We start from the raw sequence: 16,811 nt of genomic DNA on the forward strand, positions 1-16,811 counted from the left end.
GATGACTGGGGAACAGCTCCCTATATATATATATATATAGACACACGTGTATACCCCATTTATGCAAATTTGTAAGATGATTATGAACATTTTTAACATTAGCTTGTCAAAGAAATCCTTGTGTGAGTTCTTAATATTATCATTTCTAAAAATCTTAAAACTTCTTGTCAGAAAAAAAATAGTCACTTTTGTAATAATTTTGTGTTTAATTTGGGTCGGAAAAAATTTATTTATTTTCTAGTAATATCAATAATTTCTGATAATAATTATATTACTAGTCACATATCGATTAATCCGCGAAATCGAACCATCTAAAACTGCACCGCATAACTGGGGTTAGATTAGAGATGCACAAAACCCATCGGGCCGGGCTTTATCCGTACTTTAAAAAGCCCGGATTTTTTGAAATAGGGTCGGGCCGAACCGGGTAGCGCTTCCTAAGAATTTGTTAGGTCACACACACTGTAGAGGGGGGTGAATACAGTGTATAGCACAATCAAATCGAACTTTAATAACTCAAGTAACAGAAAACAAACTTTATTTAAAACAATAAACTTTGTTACAGTATGGAACTGTCCTCTCTCAGTGATGAACAAATATTACGAGAGCTGCTAGGGTTACAATGAATAATCTTCTCGATAATGATAACACTTATAGTGTAAACCCTATATCTGTGTTTATATACTACACAGTTACAAGATAATCGCTAATTGATATGGAATATAATTCTGCTTCCTAAAATATATCAATCAGATATCTTTTCTTCCAAGTATTCCATTCTTCACGGAATTCCTTCTTCATGCATATCTCTTCTTACGTTTGTCTAGATCTTCTTTTCCTGTAAATCAACTGCCTTCCTTATCTGAATATTTCCTTTAAGTCCTGATATTATCTTCTGATAAATATCTCCTGAACCTTAAGTACTGATGACTTAAGTTCTGACTTTAGTATAAGTACTGATTTCAGTTAAGTACTGATTTGTCCTGTTTAAGTAAGATCTGAAAACTAAACATAAATCATATTAGACATGACATTATCAAATATATCTAACAATCTCCCCCAACTTGTAAATTAGCATAATATACAAGTTTAACAGATATTTGATGATGTCAAAAACATTAAGTACAAATGCATGAGAATTTGACTAGATAACTACAACTTACAATCCTTAAAGCTTTACCAACTTTAACTTTTGATAACAACTTCAGTCTGTATTCATATCAGAATTTGAGCAGTTGTAGATCTTGACTTGGCTTCACTTTCTGATCTCTCTGATGTCAGGAGTTGTTCTGAGATAATTCTTTAACAAACATCTCTCAGCATATCTAAGTTCATCAATCATCCTCCTTTTAGCATCTTTAAGTTCTGCAGAATCTTCACCAGTTTGAAAGATTGCAGCCCTGAGATCATTAATTTTAGCTTTCCTTATGTCCTGATCCAGTCCGATCAAATATGTCTTGTCAGACTCAAGATTTAATTCCACAGCCTTGTAACCCAGAAAGGTAGTTATAATCTTAGCAGAGTTAGGCTTTATCTCAACAATATCACCCTTGTGATCTCTGTACTTTGGAAGATATATGATGTCAGACTTTACAGAATAAAGCCTTTTCTGTCTCTGAATTTGACTCTTCAAATAGCTTGCAGCACTTTCTGTTATTTTGTCATTCACTTGAAGTAAGAATAGTACATGTTCCAATTCTTCAAAATACTTCAGTGGAATGGCATTTTCCCTTATATGATAAACCCTACCATTTGTCATGAAGTACAACAAGATGTGTTCTCTCAAGTAGGTATGGTAAACCATCTGTACAGATTCTAGTTGATTCAATCTTTCAGGAGTTGCTCCAATACCTGGTTCACTTAAGGAAGTTGGATCATTGGTTGTGTTCTGTATTCTTCTTTCATCAACACTACCCAATCCAGATTTATCTCTTGCTTCCTTTCCAGTAACCACTCTTGCTTCAAAACCACTTGTAGCAGTCTTCAAAGGTTGAGTCTGTTTGGCTTTGGTGAATCCTGGTAGGAGTATCTTTGAAGGTTTAACATGAGCAATGTCAGAGGTTTCCTTTGATTTATCTTCTGATATCAAGTTAACTTGAGCTATGTCAGAGGTTACTTGCTTCTTTGAGATATCAGAACTAACTAAATCTTTACTCTGAACAACTTGAGCCATGTCAGAGGTTGTCTTAGAAACTTTTCTTGAAGTAGAGCAAGATCAGCATCTTCAGCAGTAATTTCTTCATCCACGGGAGGCACATAAACCTTGATAGGTTCACCAACTTTCTCTTTGCCCTTGGACCTTGGATCTATCTGCAATTGTGATTTAGCCTTGGTTGCTTCAGAACTTGTTCTTTCTTTTATCACAATGCCTTTGGCCTTTTGAAGTTTCTCTTTACCAACAGAAGCTTCAGATTTAGAATTGACTTTTTATGACTTAAGTCTAGCTTCTTCTTCCATCAGACTCTCCAAGTTCATTCCTGGATTTTCTTTAAGAAATAACTGTCTTGATATTTCTTCATCAAGATCCAAAAGTTCATCAAAACTTATCCTTTTACCAGTAGCAGAAGTAATTCTTTTTCCAGCATCAGAACTTGTCCTATGACTTATAGTTTCAGTTCTTCTTTATGAGAAACTTCTACCTTGACCATGACCTCCACCCATTCCAGAGTTTCCCTGGTCATCTTTTTCATCATCCTTCCCCTTTAGTGTCTTAACAGTTTTGCATTTGGACTTAATTACTTTCTCCCCCTTTTTGGCATCAGCCGGTAAGAGAAGAGAGACAAGCAATTCCACTAAGGCTTGGATTTCATCGAGTTGAGATTGCTGAGAAGCTTGATTTTTCAAAATATTATCAATCTGAGACTGTTGCTTCTCTTGGGTTTTCTCAATGTAAGCAACTCTGTCAAAGGTAGGTTGGAAGAATTTTTTCTTATCAAGTTTCATAGTCATATCTTGCTTGAGCAATTCTTCCTTAACTTGACGTAACTCTGCATGAGTTGTTGAATGGAGACCTTGCAGATGTCTAGTACTCAATGCAGTGACTCGAAGCTGTATCTTGAAATCATCATTAATTAACATTTCATCAGCTTTTTCCAAGTGCTCAGCAAGAATCTTTTCAGATGGGACAAAGGTAACTGAGTTCCATTCCTTAGTCCACTCCTGTCCTCTAGGAGTTTCACTCCAAGATACTGGTGCTGCTCTTGTAACAAACTTCTTAACTAGTTCAGATTTATGAACAGTTTGTTGAGATGCATGTCCTAAGGACCAACTTCATCAGCATCTACATTAATAGCAGCATCACCAGTATCATCAGCATTTGAAGCATCAGAACTGACATAATCAGCATCTTCTGATAAATAACAGTATGAGAAGCAATTGAGGCTTCAGCATCATCCTCTAAGTGATGATCTGTTTCCAAGTTCTGATCAACAATCATTTCCTGATGCTCACCTATATTCTGATCATCATCATCTAGAGGCAGAGAAGGTGTTGTAGACAATTCTGGAGTTTGAGTAACATCAGGAAAAGGTGTTGTTGATGGATTAATTGTTGTTGGAGCTTCTAAGTAGAGAACCTCAGGCACAACCAGGTTGTGAATATCAATTTCAGCACTTGTGTCTGGGTCTACAGGAGATACAGTTTCATGTACAGGAGACACAGATGGTGTGTTTTCCTTATCTGTAGCAGTTTCCTGAGTTGGGGACAATGAAGAGGGAGATGCAGTAGTTTCAGCAAATTATGGTTCTTTGAAGATCAGAGATTTCTGATCTCCTTCCTTAGCTGCTGCTTCCTCATCATCTGAAGCTGGCCTTTTAACTCTCTGTTTCTTGTATCTCTTTGAAGGTGGGGATTCCTTGGGAGGTTCAGTAGAAGTCATTCTTCTAAGCCTTTTGAGAAGCTTAGATCCCCCAATTGCAGAATCCTTCTGAGAAGGGACCTTCTCAGCTTCTTTAACAACAGGTTCTGATGCAGAAACCTTTTTCTCACTGTCTGACTCATCTCTCAGAACAATCCTCCTTCTCTTATGTGGTGTCTGAGGAACAGTCTTTGTCCTTTTGGGCTTGGAAGATGAAGGCTTCATAGTAGGTGCTGAGGATGAAGGTTGAGCTGTCTGTGAAGGTGTGAGATATGTTTTGAGATATGGTCTGAGAGAGGGTTGAGGTATAGATGTATGTGTGGTATGTTCTGATGGTTGGTGTGGTGTTTGGGATGTGGTGATAGGTTGAACATCAGGATAAACAGATCTATAGGTTTGAGGATCAGCATTTACCAAAATCTGCTTTACAGACTGAGGTATCTGTAAGGGTCAAACCACCGTTTTCCTAAGGTCAGCATTTACCAAGTCATTAAAAGCCCATTTTGCAAGTTTAAAGGGTGGAAATAAGTCAGTGGTAGGTTGAGGTTCATCAACACAACAGAAATTATATATAAGCTGACAGAATCTAGCAAAGTAGACAACATTTCTATCCTCTGTCATCCTATCCCCTATAAAACCTATCACAACACTTGCAAAATCAAAATGAGTTTGTTTAATAATAGCATACCCGATGTGCTGACTCATTATTGAAATGGCATCAAAATTGGAACACTTATTCCCGAAGGCTTTAGCGATACAGTCGAAGAAAAAGCTCCATTCATTTCTGATATGTGCTCGTTTCAACTGTCCAAACTTAGCCAAACTCTTCTCATACCCCAAACTGGCCATGAGCTGCTGTAGAACTGGTTCCTCCGGTGATGAGAAAGTGCAGCCTTCTGGTAAATGTAAAGCCTTGCAAACTGTTCCAGGAGTTACGACATGCTCATCATCATTTACTTCGAAAACAATGCTTGGAGTACTAGTTGCACCACCATTATCAAAATGCCCAGTTCGCCAAAACGTCAGAACTTGTTGGCTGGAAAAGACTGAAGGCTGGGTCAAGGCATACCCAATTTCACTATGTGCAAGAAGATCTTGCACAAAATGCAACTCAGATGGGGCTTCATCATGATTTAGGATTGCAGCATAGTTGTTGGGAACGAACTTGGCTCCATCTATGATCAAATCCTTAGGTGCCATGAGAAAAAGTTGAGAATTAAGGTTGCCTGTAAACTGTTTGAGAAAATGTATGTATGAAAAACAACGACAGGAGATGAAAGATAGTAAAAGTAAAGAAAGAGAGATAAAGTGTAAAAGTAAATAAAAGATTGTAGATCTTCTCTCTCTTACTTATACATGGTTAAAAAAATAACCGTTGGACACCTGTCATACATGCAGCAATAATGAATAGTTAATGGGCACGAGAAAACAGTAATCATTACTTATCAAGTGGAGTGTTTCAAGGAAAAAAACGTTCCACTTACCAAGTAATCCCATTAATTGAGGTAAGTCAGTTTTAATTCAAAATTTAAACTGTTCCCACTTATTTAATCATTTGCACTGCAAAACCAATATTCTGTAAAGATATTCAAGTGTGAGGATGACCAAAAAAAATAAATCAAGAATTCAAGTACTGATATTTTAAAATCAGAACGTAATTTATATCAGTAATTAAAATGGTCATCAGAATATGGATATATCAGGATTTGAAAATGCAGCATAATTTAAAACATCTCAGAGACAAAATCTTGCAAAAATATAAAATTCCATTAATATATCAAGAGAATACATTCATGAAATTGAAATTTACATCAGAACATTACAAGACTCTCCTAAGCTATTGAACCTAACATCAACAGCTTTTGTCCTTGGCTAAGAAGCCGGACAAAGCTGACGATGAAGAAAAACAGGAAGAAGAAAACAAATTATTTCTTCTTCCGACTCTCTACAAAAAGAATAGCGATTCGAATGATTCACTCTTGTTGGCGGAGAGCTTCCAGCCTTTCTTCTTCCAATCGCTCCAGATGGCGATGGTAGTCCATGTAAAAGAACAGGAGGTGTGTGAGAACCTCCTGGGGAACCGAGTCCCAAATCTCATCAGGAATGACAGTTACGTGCCATTCCTGCTGCCAGTCCTCACACCTCAACTCCATATTGAAGGTCTCATAGTTTAAAAACATATTGTAGTTAACCATGATTATGTTGGTATGAAGGAAAAGAGAGTGAGTATGTGAGAAAAGAAATGATGTGTAGGCTGATGTGAGGTGATGGTTTATATAGGCAATAGAATGCCAGGAGACGCAAGGATAATTTAATGCGTACAGGTAGAAATAATTCTACCTCGTCTCCCTATACTGGGAAGAAGAAAAACAGTCATTGGAAAAGTAAAACAGGGTTTAATGCACACAAGAAACAAGTAAGAATTACTGTGCATGTACGTGTTCCACTAACCCTAATTGTATTGACTGTTAATATCTTACCCGTTCATATTCTGATGTAAAATAAGACTGTTTCATATTTTAACCACAAATAAGTCAAATAGAGGATCAGAATTTAATATCAGCACTTAGACTTATATCAGAACTTAATAGTCATCAGAACATGATTTCTTAACTCGAAAAATGAATGCCTATCTCTGTGATTCTTCACACAAATTCTAATTTCGGTTCTTCAGAACTTATTTATCAGAACTTCCAGCAGAACTTGTCCTCAGAATTTATGCAATCTGACACATAAACTGTTCATCTAAATCAACATTGAACGCCACAGTAATTTTCATCATTCATATGGAGTGCAAGTGTGTGCATTAAGCAAAATATCAGACAAAGAGTAAAGTCTGATTCACTTCAGTACATCTTAGAAATAAGGCATAACTTAGAACTTTACTTAAAATCTGTCATTATTCTGAAGCCTACTTTTGAATGAGTTCATGCATGAGTCCACCTCAACTGTTGTTGTGCTTATTTTATGCATCTTTTGAAATTCCATTTTACAGTGGCTTCTCAGTGTAAGTGAGTTACGACTGCTTATCGGAATTTAAGCTATTATCAGAGTATTTCTCCAGTAATCATAGAGTGTGAAAAGTCACCAAGAAAAATATTTATTTTTGCTTTTTCTGATGCATATTACTTAATACCAGCAATGCACTTGGGTCGTCTCTGCCACATTTTTACTCTAGATCTCAAAGGAGTGCCTGATTTTTATTCCTTGTTTCTTTTCCTTTTTCTTTTGATAAGTGAGGTTTATCAGCACTTAGTACATTCAACAGATTTACTAACATCAGAACTTAACAGATGAGAAGCATTATTCTAGTTTTTGACTTAGTAATAAGATAGACAAAGTAAACTTGACTAAGCTCAATATCAGAATTTGCTTGTGTCAATAGACTTCCACATAAATAATTACTTCTAACGTGGGATCTCTAGTATATTAAAGACTACTAGGTCAGCATCTAGCATAGTTATCCTCATAGGATTGAATAGTCACATAAACAGTACTTAAACAATTTTCAATCAAGCACAGAATACAAAGAGAGTAATTTCTGTAAATACTGATCATAAAGTCTGGTGCATCAAAACAAGAGCTAAGCAGATTTAGAGAAAGAACCTGAAACCATTCCAAGTTCATTTACCAATCTTGTAAAAGTAGCTTCACATAGTGGTTTTGTGAAGATATCTGCTAGTTGTTGATCTGTTGGAACAAAGTGCAATTCCACTGTACCTTCATCCACATGTTCCCTTATGAAGTGGTACCTAATGCTGATGTGCTTTGTCATTGAGTGTTGAACTGGATTACCTGTCATAGCAATAGCACTTTGATTATCACAGTAAATAGGGATTTTAAAATATGTTAACCCATAATCCAGTAACTGATTTTTCATCCAAAGAATTTGTACACAACAGCTTCCTGCATCAATGTACTCTGCTTCTGCAGTTGATGTGGAAATTGACTTTTGTTTCTTGCTAAACCAAGAAACCAATCTGCCTCCAAGAAATTGGCAGCTTCCACTTGTGCTTTTCCTGTCAATTTTGCAACCTGCAAAATCTGCATCTGAGTAACCTATTAGTTTAAAATCTGATTATCTGGGATACCACAATCCCAGATCAGCTGTTCCTTTAAGATACTTGAAAATTCTTTTCACAACTGTTAAGTGAGGTTCTCTTGGATCTGCTTGAAATCTTGCACAAAGACAGGTAGCATACATGATATCAGGTCTACTAACAGTTAGATAGAGAAGAGAGTCAATCATACCTCTATAATCAATAATATCTACTGATTTACCAGTATCCTTATCAAGTTTTGTTACAGTGGCCATGGGAGTGGATGCACTTGAACAATCTTGCATTCCGAATTTCTTCATCAAATTTCTGGTGTACTTGGTTTGACAAATAAAAGTGCCTTCTTCATTCTGCTTGACTTGAAGGCCCAGAAAATAGCTAAGTTCCCCCATCATACTCATTTGATATCTTGACTGCATCAGTTTGACAAACTTCTTGCAAAGTCTGTCATTTGTAGAACCAAAGATGATATCATCAACATATATCTGAACCAGAAGTAAGTCCTTTCCATGGTTGAGGTAGAACAGTATTTTGTCTATAGTTTCTCTGTTAAATCCACTTTCCAGAAGAAACTGAGCTAATGTCTCATACCATGCTCTTGGAGCTTGCTTAAGGCCATAAAGTGCTTTATCAAGCATGTAGACATGATTAGGATATTTGGGATCTACAAAGCCTGGAGGTTGTTCAACCTATACTTCCTCCTTCAATTCTCCATTGAGAAAAGCACATTTCACATCCATTTGAAAGACAGTAAACTTGTTGTGAGCAGCATAAGCCAAAAATATCCTTATGCCTTCCAATCTAGCAACTGGTGCAAATATTTCTGAATACCCACTTTGTACCAACAACAGATCTGTTCTTTGGTCTTGGCACTAGGGTCCAGACTTTGTTTCTTTCAAATTCATTTAACTCTTCCTGCATTGCTTGCACCCAATCAGCATCTTGAAGAGTTTCTTCCACTTTCTTTGGTTCAGTCTGAGAAAGAAAAGAATTGTAGAGATATTCACTTGAAGTAGCTGTTCTAGTTCTGACACATGCATCAGGATTTCCAATTATTAAGTCAGGTGTATGTGATTTAGTCCACTTTCTTGCAGATGGAAGGTTTTCTCTAGAACTGGATGCTCCCCCATGATCCATGCTATCTTCATCAACATTTTATGATGCTCCCCCTGAAACTATGCTCTCTGAGTTGGATTCTTCAGAATTTAAGTTTTCAGAATTATCAGAACTTGGCTTATCAGAACTTGACTAATCAGAACTTGAAGAGCCAGATGTATGTTCTGATGCTTCTTGAGATGTGGTTGTATCTTGAGTATGCCCCCCTGCATAGGTGCATCTTCCTTTGGCGTAGTCACCACAGTTTCAATAACATCAGAGTTTAATCCATCAGAGTTTGCAGTATCAGGATTTAGACTGTCAGGATTTTCAGTATCAGAATTTAAGTCTTCATTTTCAAATCTCAACTGGTCTTGATCATTGAAATCTTCAAGTCCAGTAATCTTCTTATCATCAAAAGAGACATTGATAGATTCCATGACCACTCTTGTTCTCAAGTTATAGACTCTGAAGGCTTTTGTGAAAAGTGGATATCCAATAAAGATTCCTTCATCAACTTTTAGATCAAATTTGGATAGCTGTTCAGGGTGTGTCTTAAGAACAAAGCATTTGCATCCAAATACATGAAAATACTTCAGATTTGGCTTCTTTTTCTTCACCATCTCATATGGTGTCTTTCCTTATTTGTTGATGAGTGTTGCATTCTGAGTAAAACAAGCAGTCTGCACAGCTTCAGCCCAGAAATAGGTTGGAAGCTTTGCTTCATCAAGCATTGTACGTGAAGCTTGAATGAGAGTTCTATTCTTTCTTTCAACAACTCCATTTTGCTGTGGAGTTCCAGGAGCAGAAAATTCCTGCTTGATTCCATGGTTTTTGCAGAACTCTTCCATTATCAAATTCTTGAACTCAGTATCATTATCACTTCTTATTATCTTCACAGAATCTTTGACCAATTTATCCAGTTGCCTGACATGATCAATCAAGATAGATGCAGATTCACTTTTTGTGTGCAAGAAATACACTCATGTGTATCTGGTGAACTCATCCACTATGACCATAGCATATTTCTTCTTTGCAATAGACATGACATTTACTGAACCAAATAGATCAATATGTAGTAGGTGATAAGGCTCAAGAATTGATGATTCAGTCTTGCTCTTGAATGAGGATTTCCTTTGTTTAGCCTTCTGACAAGAATCACAAAGGCTATCAGAAGCAAATACTGACTTTGGCAGTCCTCTCACAAGATCTTTCTTGACTAATTCATTTATATTGTTGAAATTTAAATGAGAGAGTTTCTTGTGCCAATTCCAGCTTTCTTCAATTGATGCTCTACTCATCAAACAGATTGCAGAACCATCAGTACTTGTTGAAAGCTTGGCTTCATAAATGTTACCACGCCTGTATCCTTTCTGAACAACTTTGCCTGAAGATTTACTTACAACTTCACAGTGTTCTTCAAAGAAATTCACATGATAACCTCTGTCACAGATTTGACTAACACTCAACAGATTGTGTTTAAGTCCTGAGACTAGAGCTACTTCTTTAATGATGACATTCCCAAGATTGATATTGCCATATCCCAATGTTTTTCCAATGTTTCCATCTCCATAAGAAACACTTGGGCCAGCCTTCTCCACAAAGTCTGATAGCAGGGCTTTATTTCCAGTCATATGTCCTGAACATCCACTGTCCAGAACTAGGATGTTTTTCCTGCTGCCCTGCAATCACAAAGACCACTAATGATTAGTTTTAAGGACCCAGACTTGCTTGGATCATTTGGCCTTATTAAGTTTGTTAACATTTGCAGCGGATTTAGCATCAAAGTTTATGTTAACATATTTCTTATCAGAATTTACACTATCAGACTTTGAATCAGAACTTACACTAGAAGGAACAATGATAACTTTCTTTAAAGAAGGTTTTATTTGATAATAATCATAGTACAAACTATGATACTCCTTACAAGTATAAATGGAATGCCATAAACTACCACAATGAAAACAAGGATTTTGTGGCTTATATCTAACATACTGACTCTTAACTCCTGACTTTGAAGATAAGGAGTTTATGTTCTTATTCTTCCTGCAAAAAGAAGCCAGATGGTTAGAACTTCCACAGTTATGACACATTTTTCTAGGAGCATCAGGAACAGGCTTATAATCATTGCTTTTATTCACACCTTCCTTTCCATTCCTATTTTTCCTAGGTGATTTTACCTTGTTTGCATTCTTAATATCTTTCAGCTTATGCTTAAGCTGCTTCTTTGTCATTAAGCCTACGTTTACTTCAGTTGTCTTTTCCTGTTTTAGTTTGTCAGAAGTTAATTCCTTTTTAACTTCTGATTTCTCAGTATCAGACTTTACAGCTACAAACTTAACAGGTTTTAACTTTGGCTTTTGTTTAACAAATATAGGCTTAATATCTACAGTTCCTTTATCATTCTTATCCTCTCCATAACCTAAGCCCTCTTTCCAGTTTTCACTTCTTAACAAATTCTGAGTTGTTCTGCCAGAGTTAGTCCAAGTCGTGATAATCTCTCTTTCATTTTCTAACTCAACTTTTAGAGATTCATTCATTTTAAGTAATTCATCCCTAACATAGAAAGCATCATCTCTATCTTTCTGAGTTTGATGGAACATGACTAACTCTTTTTCTAAATAATCATTCCTCTTTTTGCAAGTAAGATTTTCAGAAGTTAATCTTTCACATGTTAAAGTTTGATCTCTATAGCTAATGAACATGGTTTTAAGATTTCTTCTCAACTCATTAATATCATCAGTATGAAAGGCATAAGTAGTTTGAGGTACCTTTAACTCAGCAGCTTCATAACTGCTTTCAGCACTTGCCATATCAGCATTTGCCATCAAGGCATAATTCTCCTCACTTTCAGAATCTGAGGTGTCTGTCCGGCTTTTGTTCTTTGTGACAAGAGCCTTGCCTTTGTCACTCTTCACTTTCTTGCAATCAGGACATATGTGGCCTTTCTCACCACAGTTGTAGCATTTGACATTTGTATAATCTCCTCTATCAGAATTTCCTCCTTTGCCCTCAGATTTTCTGAAATTCTTCTTATCAGAACTTGATCCTTTCCTGGAAAACTTCTTTCCCTTCCTGAACTTCCTGTATGCAATCTTTGTGATTCCTTTCACCATAAGGGCACACAGCTTCATCATCTCTTCATCAGCATTCGTCTCAGGCAAGCTTTCAGATTCTGAGTCATCATCACTATCTGAACTTGATGACTCAGTATCAGACTTTGTGAAGAGAGCTTTACCCTTGCCTTTCCTTGACGTAGCTGCCTTGAGGGATTCTTCTTCAGCCTTAAGAGCAACTGTCCTTGACTTTCCTCCTTTCCTCTTGCTTCTTTGTTCCATCTCAAGTTCATGAGTCTTGAGCATCCCATAAATTTCATCAAGAGTCGTTTCATCAAGATTATAGTTATCTCTTATTATTGTTGCCTTCAAATCCCAGCTTTCAGGAAGAGCCAACAGGAATTTAAGGTTTGAATCTTCAAGATCATACTCCTTATCAACCAGTGACAAATCATTCAAGAGTTTGACAAATCTATCATATAAATCAGTCAATGACTCATTAGCCTTTGAGTCAAAGTGTTCATACTCTTGAGTGAGTATTGTCTTCTTGTTCTTCTTAATCGTATCAGTTCCCTGACATCTTGTTTCCAAGGCATCCCATATCTCCTTTGCAGTCTTGCAGTTTATTACCATGTTTGACATTACATTATCAATGGCACTATGCAGTAAGTGTCGTACCTTAGCATCCTTAGCAATTGATGCGATATCTTCAGCAGTGTAGTCACTCTTCTCCTTTGGTACTAACTTTGCTACTTCACCTGCAACTGCAACAGCGAGCTTGGTTGGTTTGTGAGGCCCTTCCTTGATTCTATCAAGATATTCTGGATCTGTTGCTTCCAGAAACATGGTCATCCTCACCTTCCATATGGGATATTCAGATGGTCTCAATATGGGAACTCTAATAGCCTCATATCGGCTATGAATTTGTGTCTTTGGAGGTTCTTCAGTTTTGGTGGGCTTAGTTGGAGTTTCTACTTCAGACATGATTGTTTTTGGATCTTAAACTGTTTGTGTGTTAACAGATAGGCTCTGATACCACTTGTTAGGTCACACACAATGTAGAGGGGGTGAACATAGTGTATAGCACAATCAAATCGAACTTTAATAACTCAAGTAACAGAAAACAAACTTTATTTAAAACAATAAACTCTGTTACAGTATGGAACTGTCCTCTCTCAGTGATGAACAAATATCACGAGAGCTGCTAGGGTTACAATGAATAATCTTCTCGATGATGATAACACTTATAGTGTAAACCCTATGTCTGTGTTTATATACTACACAGTTACAAGATAATCGCTAATTGATATGGAATATAATTCTGCTTCCTAAAATATATCAATCAGATATCTTTTCTTTCAAGTATTCCATTCTTCACGGAATTCCTTCTTCATGCATATCTCTTCTTACGTTTGTCTAGATCTTCTTTTCCTGTAAATCAGCTGCCTTCCTTATCTGAATATTTCCTTTAAGTCCTGATATTATCTTCTGATAAATATCTCCTGAAACGTAAGTACTGATGAATTAAGTTCTGACTTCAGTATAAGTACTGATTTCAGTTAAGTACTGATTTGTCATGTTTAAGTAAGATCTGAAAACTAAACATAAATCATATTATACATGACATTATCAAATTTATCTAACATAAATATAACACCCGTTTTAGGCCCGCTGACCGGGCCGAATCGGACCGAACCGGGTTTTATCCGGGATTTTTATTTATATATTAAAAAAATATTTAAATATTTTATAACTCAAATTATGAGTAGTTTAAATACCGGAGAAATAATATCTTGATATATCATATAGAGTAATTTAGACACCGAAATAAATAATTATTTTTTAATATAATATATAAATAATCATATAAATCTTAATTTTTTTTTAATATTATAATATAATATTTTAAAAATCATAAAAAATATTGTATATTTTCAAATTTTATATAAAAAATTCCATTTTTTAACCGGCCTTTTCAAAAAGCCCGGGATTTTATCCAAGCTTTTTTCGATCTGGACTTTTATATGGCCTTTTTTAAATTCGAACTTTTCGGGTTTCGGACCGGGCCAGTTTTTCGAGAAAAAGGGAAGCCCATTTACGGCCCGCGGGCCGGGCCAAACCGGACCAGGTTTTTTTCTGGATCGAGCTTTTCGTGCTTTTTTTCGATCGGATCGGATAGGATTTAAATTTTTTTTAACATCTCTAGGCTAGATGGGTTGAGGATCACGGTTTGGTTTAAAACATTTAAAAACTGCAGGATACAATTTGGTTGAAATTTGACCTCTATCCCGAACAAAACTGGACCGCAATCGCCCAACTCCAAAAAAACTAAATGCATTATTTAAACGGTTAGATTATGCAATTATAAACTTTTTTGGGTTAATTATATAAAAGGTTTTACTGATAAAATTCGTTGCACTTGTTTCATTGATATTGTTGTGTTTATATACACATGACACTACAAGGATAGTGATTATCAATATACAACAGACTACGTATATCTCAGTAGATAAATGAAGTTGGTTATATAATACAAATCTAAATCTCCGCATTTGTTGCCTCCATCATCATTGTCTAATGTCCTAACAAATTATTCAACTAAGTCTCATTTTCAACTAACATACTACAACAAATCAATGAATAACTGAACGGTAACTAAAACAACACATTACACATCAATTTCAGAACTTAAAATCTATAATGTAACCATGTAAAATATCAATAATTTCTTTATTTTACATTAATCTTACTGCGATCAGCTATCTTCTTCTTATTCACCTAACTGAAATGGCAAGGCAAGAAAACAGGATAACATTGTATTAACATTGTAAATCTGGACTAATCCAAAACAAATCTCAGAATGACTGCCAATGCTGCAACAAAGAGCAGCAAAGCGAGCAATGTTTGTTTTATAATTCCCTTGGCCATGTCCATGGACAACTCTGTTGAACCAAATTTACCAATTGCATTCATAATAGTTCCCATAATTTTCTGCTCAAAAAATAGAAAACGAATATTATAACGTGGATTAACAAGAACAGGCTAAACATATCCATGCCTGATGCCACTCTTTTCAGAATTTGGAAGTAAGGTGGGTTAAAAATCTGTTTTGCTAATTACATTGTGTAAAACGCCAAACATCAAACGACAATACTATCAGAAAAATAGGTACACCACAAACAGGCTCCTAAAACAATCGACACCCCTTGTCCCTCCCCACAAACTGCTAGCTACAAACATACTATAATGTTTGGTGTGACTTACCAATCTGAGAGGCTCAATGTGAAGCAATGGCTCCATGAACATTTCCACATTCTTTATCAGCACTTTTCCTTGGTAAACATGGCACATATAGAAGCTGAACCCCTGGCCGAGAGGAATTCTTGTCTCCTTCCATTCTGCATAAAAGTAATCAGCGGAACTCATAATGATAAAAACATGGAACATGCTAGTACGCAACTCTGTCATCTTAGAAAGAATGTCATGAAGTATCACTCCTTTCAGATCTGATCTAAGTTTCAAAGAACAGTTAGGTAACCCAAACACAAAATAAGTGATTTTGCAGTTTAAATTGCTAGATCAAGCAAAATTTAAAAGAAAATGGACTGGTGTAATAAGAATAGATTACCTAGTTTCCAGTGAACTCCTACAGTCATTCCATCATGAAATGTGGGTTTAACCACAAATTCAATATTTTTCCCTAGTTTTCTCAGCAGATAGGAAAAGAATTCAAGTACTTGCTGCACAACAAATTCTCAACTGATATTTCTATGTTCACATATAATATACTTGGTATTGAAATTCAGGGAAAACTATATAACAGAATTCGACATACAGTCTTTCCTTCCCAGGGCTGAAAAGCAGAGACAAAGTTGCATACACATCGGCATTCTTCTCCAATTACATCTGAAAGAACGTCAAGATCGCGATCTTTAATCGCTGTATAAAGCTTGAGCACTGTTTCCAGTGCTCTACCATCTTCTTCTCCACCAGAACCTTTAGCATTTCGTGCTACAACTGAAAAGCCGGAGTGGCTTGGAAAATATCTTGTCTTTATAAAGGCATGATCATGATAAGAATAGTTGGAACCAGAAACATGTGTTGTTTCAGCTAAATTTGTCTTGTTAAATTTCGCAATATAAAATGACTTTTTTGGCTCAAATTTAAATGGAAACTTACTCAATTGAAGAGAAGGAGATGGTAGAGAAAGTGAAGTCATTGCAGGGCTAAGTGTACTAAAGTAGAAAATTTGATATATGCCATGTAAAGACAGTCCTGGGGTATTCAAGAATAAAGTTACTTGCACTGGTATCAAGCTAAGGATCTCCTTCAAAACTGCCAAGTATTTGGTAAGTAAGAAGACTTCTAAACTAACCTCCAATTGTCCCTTCTTGTTCATAAATAACTTTTCTTTTCTTCCTTTTGATCAAATTAATAGCTACATAAAAAAAATTATAGACTTGAAACAAATTTATTAATTACAATCACAAAATAATTGAAGGTAGAGATGGTCCAGTTTGTTGCAGATTGCGGGTACTAAGCGCAATAAGACAAAATACACTAAAATTTCTAATCCTGGGGCTGGTAAGATTAACCTCCTGTTATCACATAAAAAACTACCCAATCTTTCCGTGCTTAATACCTACAGTAAGTTTGTTCCGTCAAACACTTGCCAGGGACCGGGATCCATAATTGAAAGCTAAATTTCCAGAAAAAGAAGTGATATCAAATGCACGAGGGGTTCAT

General features: G+C 36.0%; 1 protein-coding gene across 1 annotated transcript; it reads right to left on the reverse strand.

Moving 5' to 3' along the window:
• Positions 1-14,721: 14,721 nt before the first annotated feature.
• LOC141698106 (uncharacterized) lies at positions 14,722-16,703 on the reverse strand. Its single transcript, XM_074502717.1, has 4 exons — positions 15,901-16,703; positions 15,694-15,805; positions 15,330-15,463; positions 14,722-15,056 (listed from the first exon to the last, which is right to left on the reverse strand). Exons 1-4 carry the CDS (start codon positions 16,462-16,464, stop codon positions 14,904-14,906), a joined length of 963 nt encoding a protein of 320 aa, XP_074358818.1. The 5' UTR covers positions 16,465-16,703; the 3' UTR covers positions 14,722-14,903.
• Between the last annotated feature and the right edge of the window lie 108 nt (positions 16,704-16,811).

The sequence above is a fragment of the Apium graveolens genome, chromosome 11, assembly GCF_009905375.1.
Source record: "Apium graveolens cultivar Ventura chromosome 11, ASM990537v1, whole genome shotgun sequence".
Classification (NCBI taxonomy): domain Eukaryota; kingdom Viridiplantae; phylum Streptophyta; class Magnoliopsida; order Apiales; family Apiaceae; genus Apium; species Apium graveolens.

Excerpts from the sequence above, each read along its gene's own strand:
- LOC141698106 (XM_074502717.1), bottom strand. The coding sequence starts at position 16,464 with ATGAACAAGAAGGGACAATTGGAGGTTAGTTTAGAAGTCTTCTTACTT. Across the intron at positions 15,464-15,693 it reads AGGAGTTCACTGGAAACTAG|AATGGAAGGAGACAAGAATT; the intron begins GTAATCTATTCT and ends ACTTTTATGCAG. Across the intron at positions 15,057-15,329 it reads ACATTGAGCCTCTCAGATTG|AAAATTATGGGAACTATTAT; the intron begins GTAAGTCACACC and ends TTTTTTGAGCAG.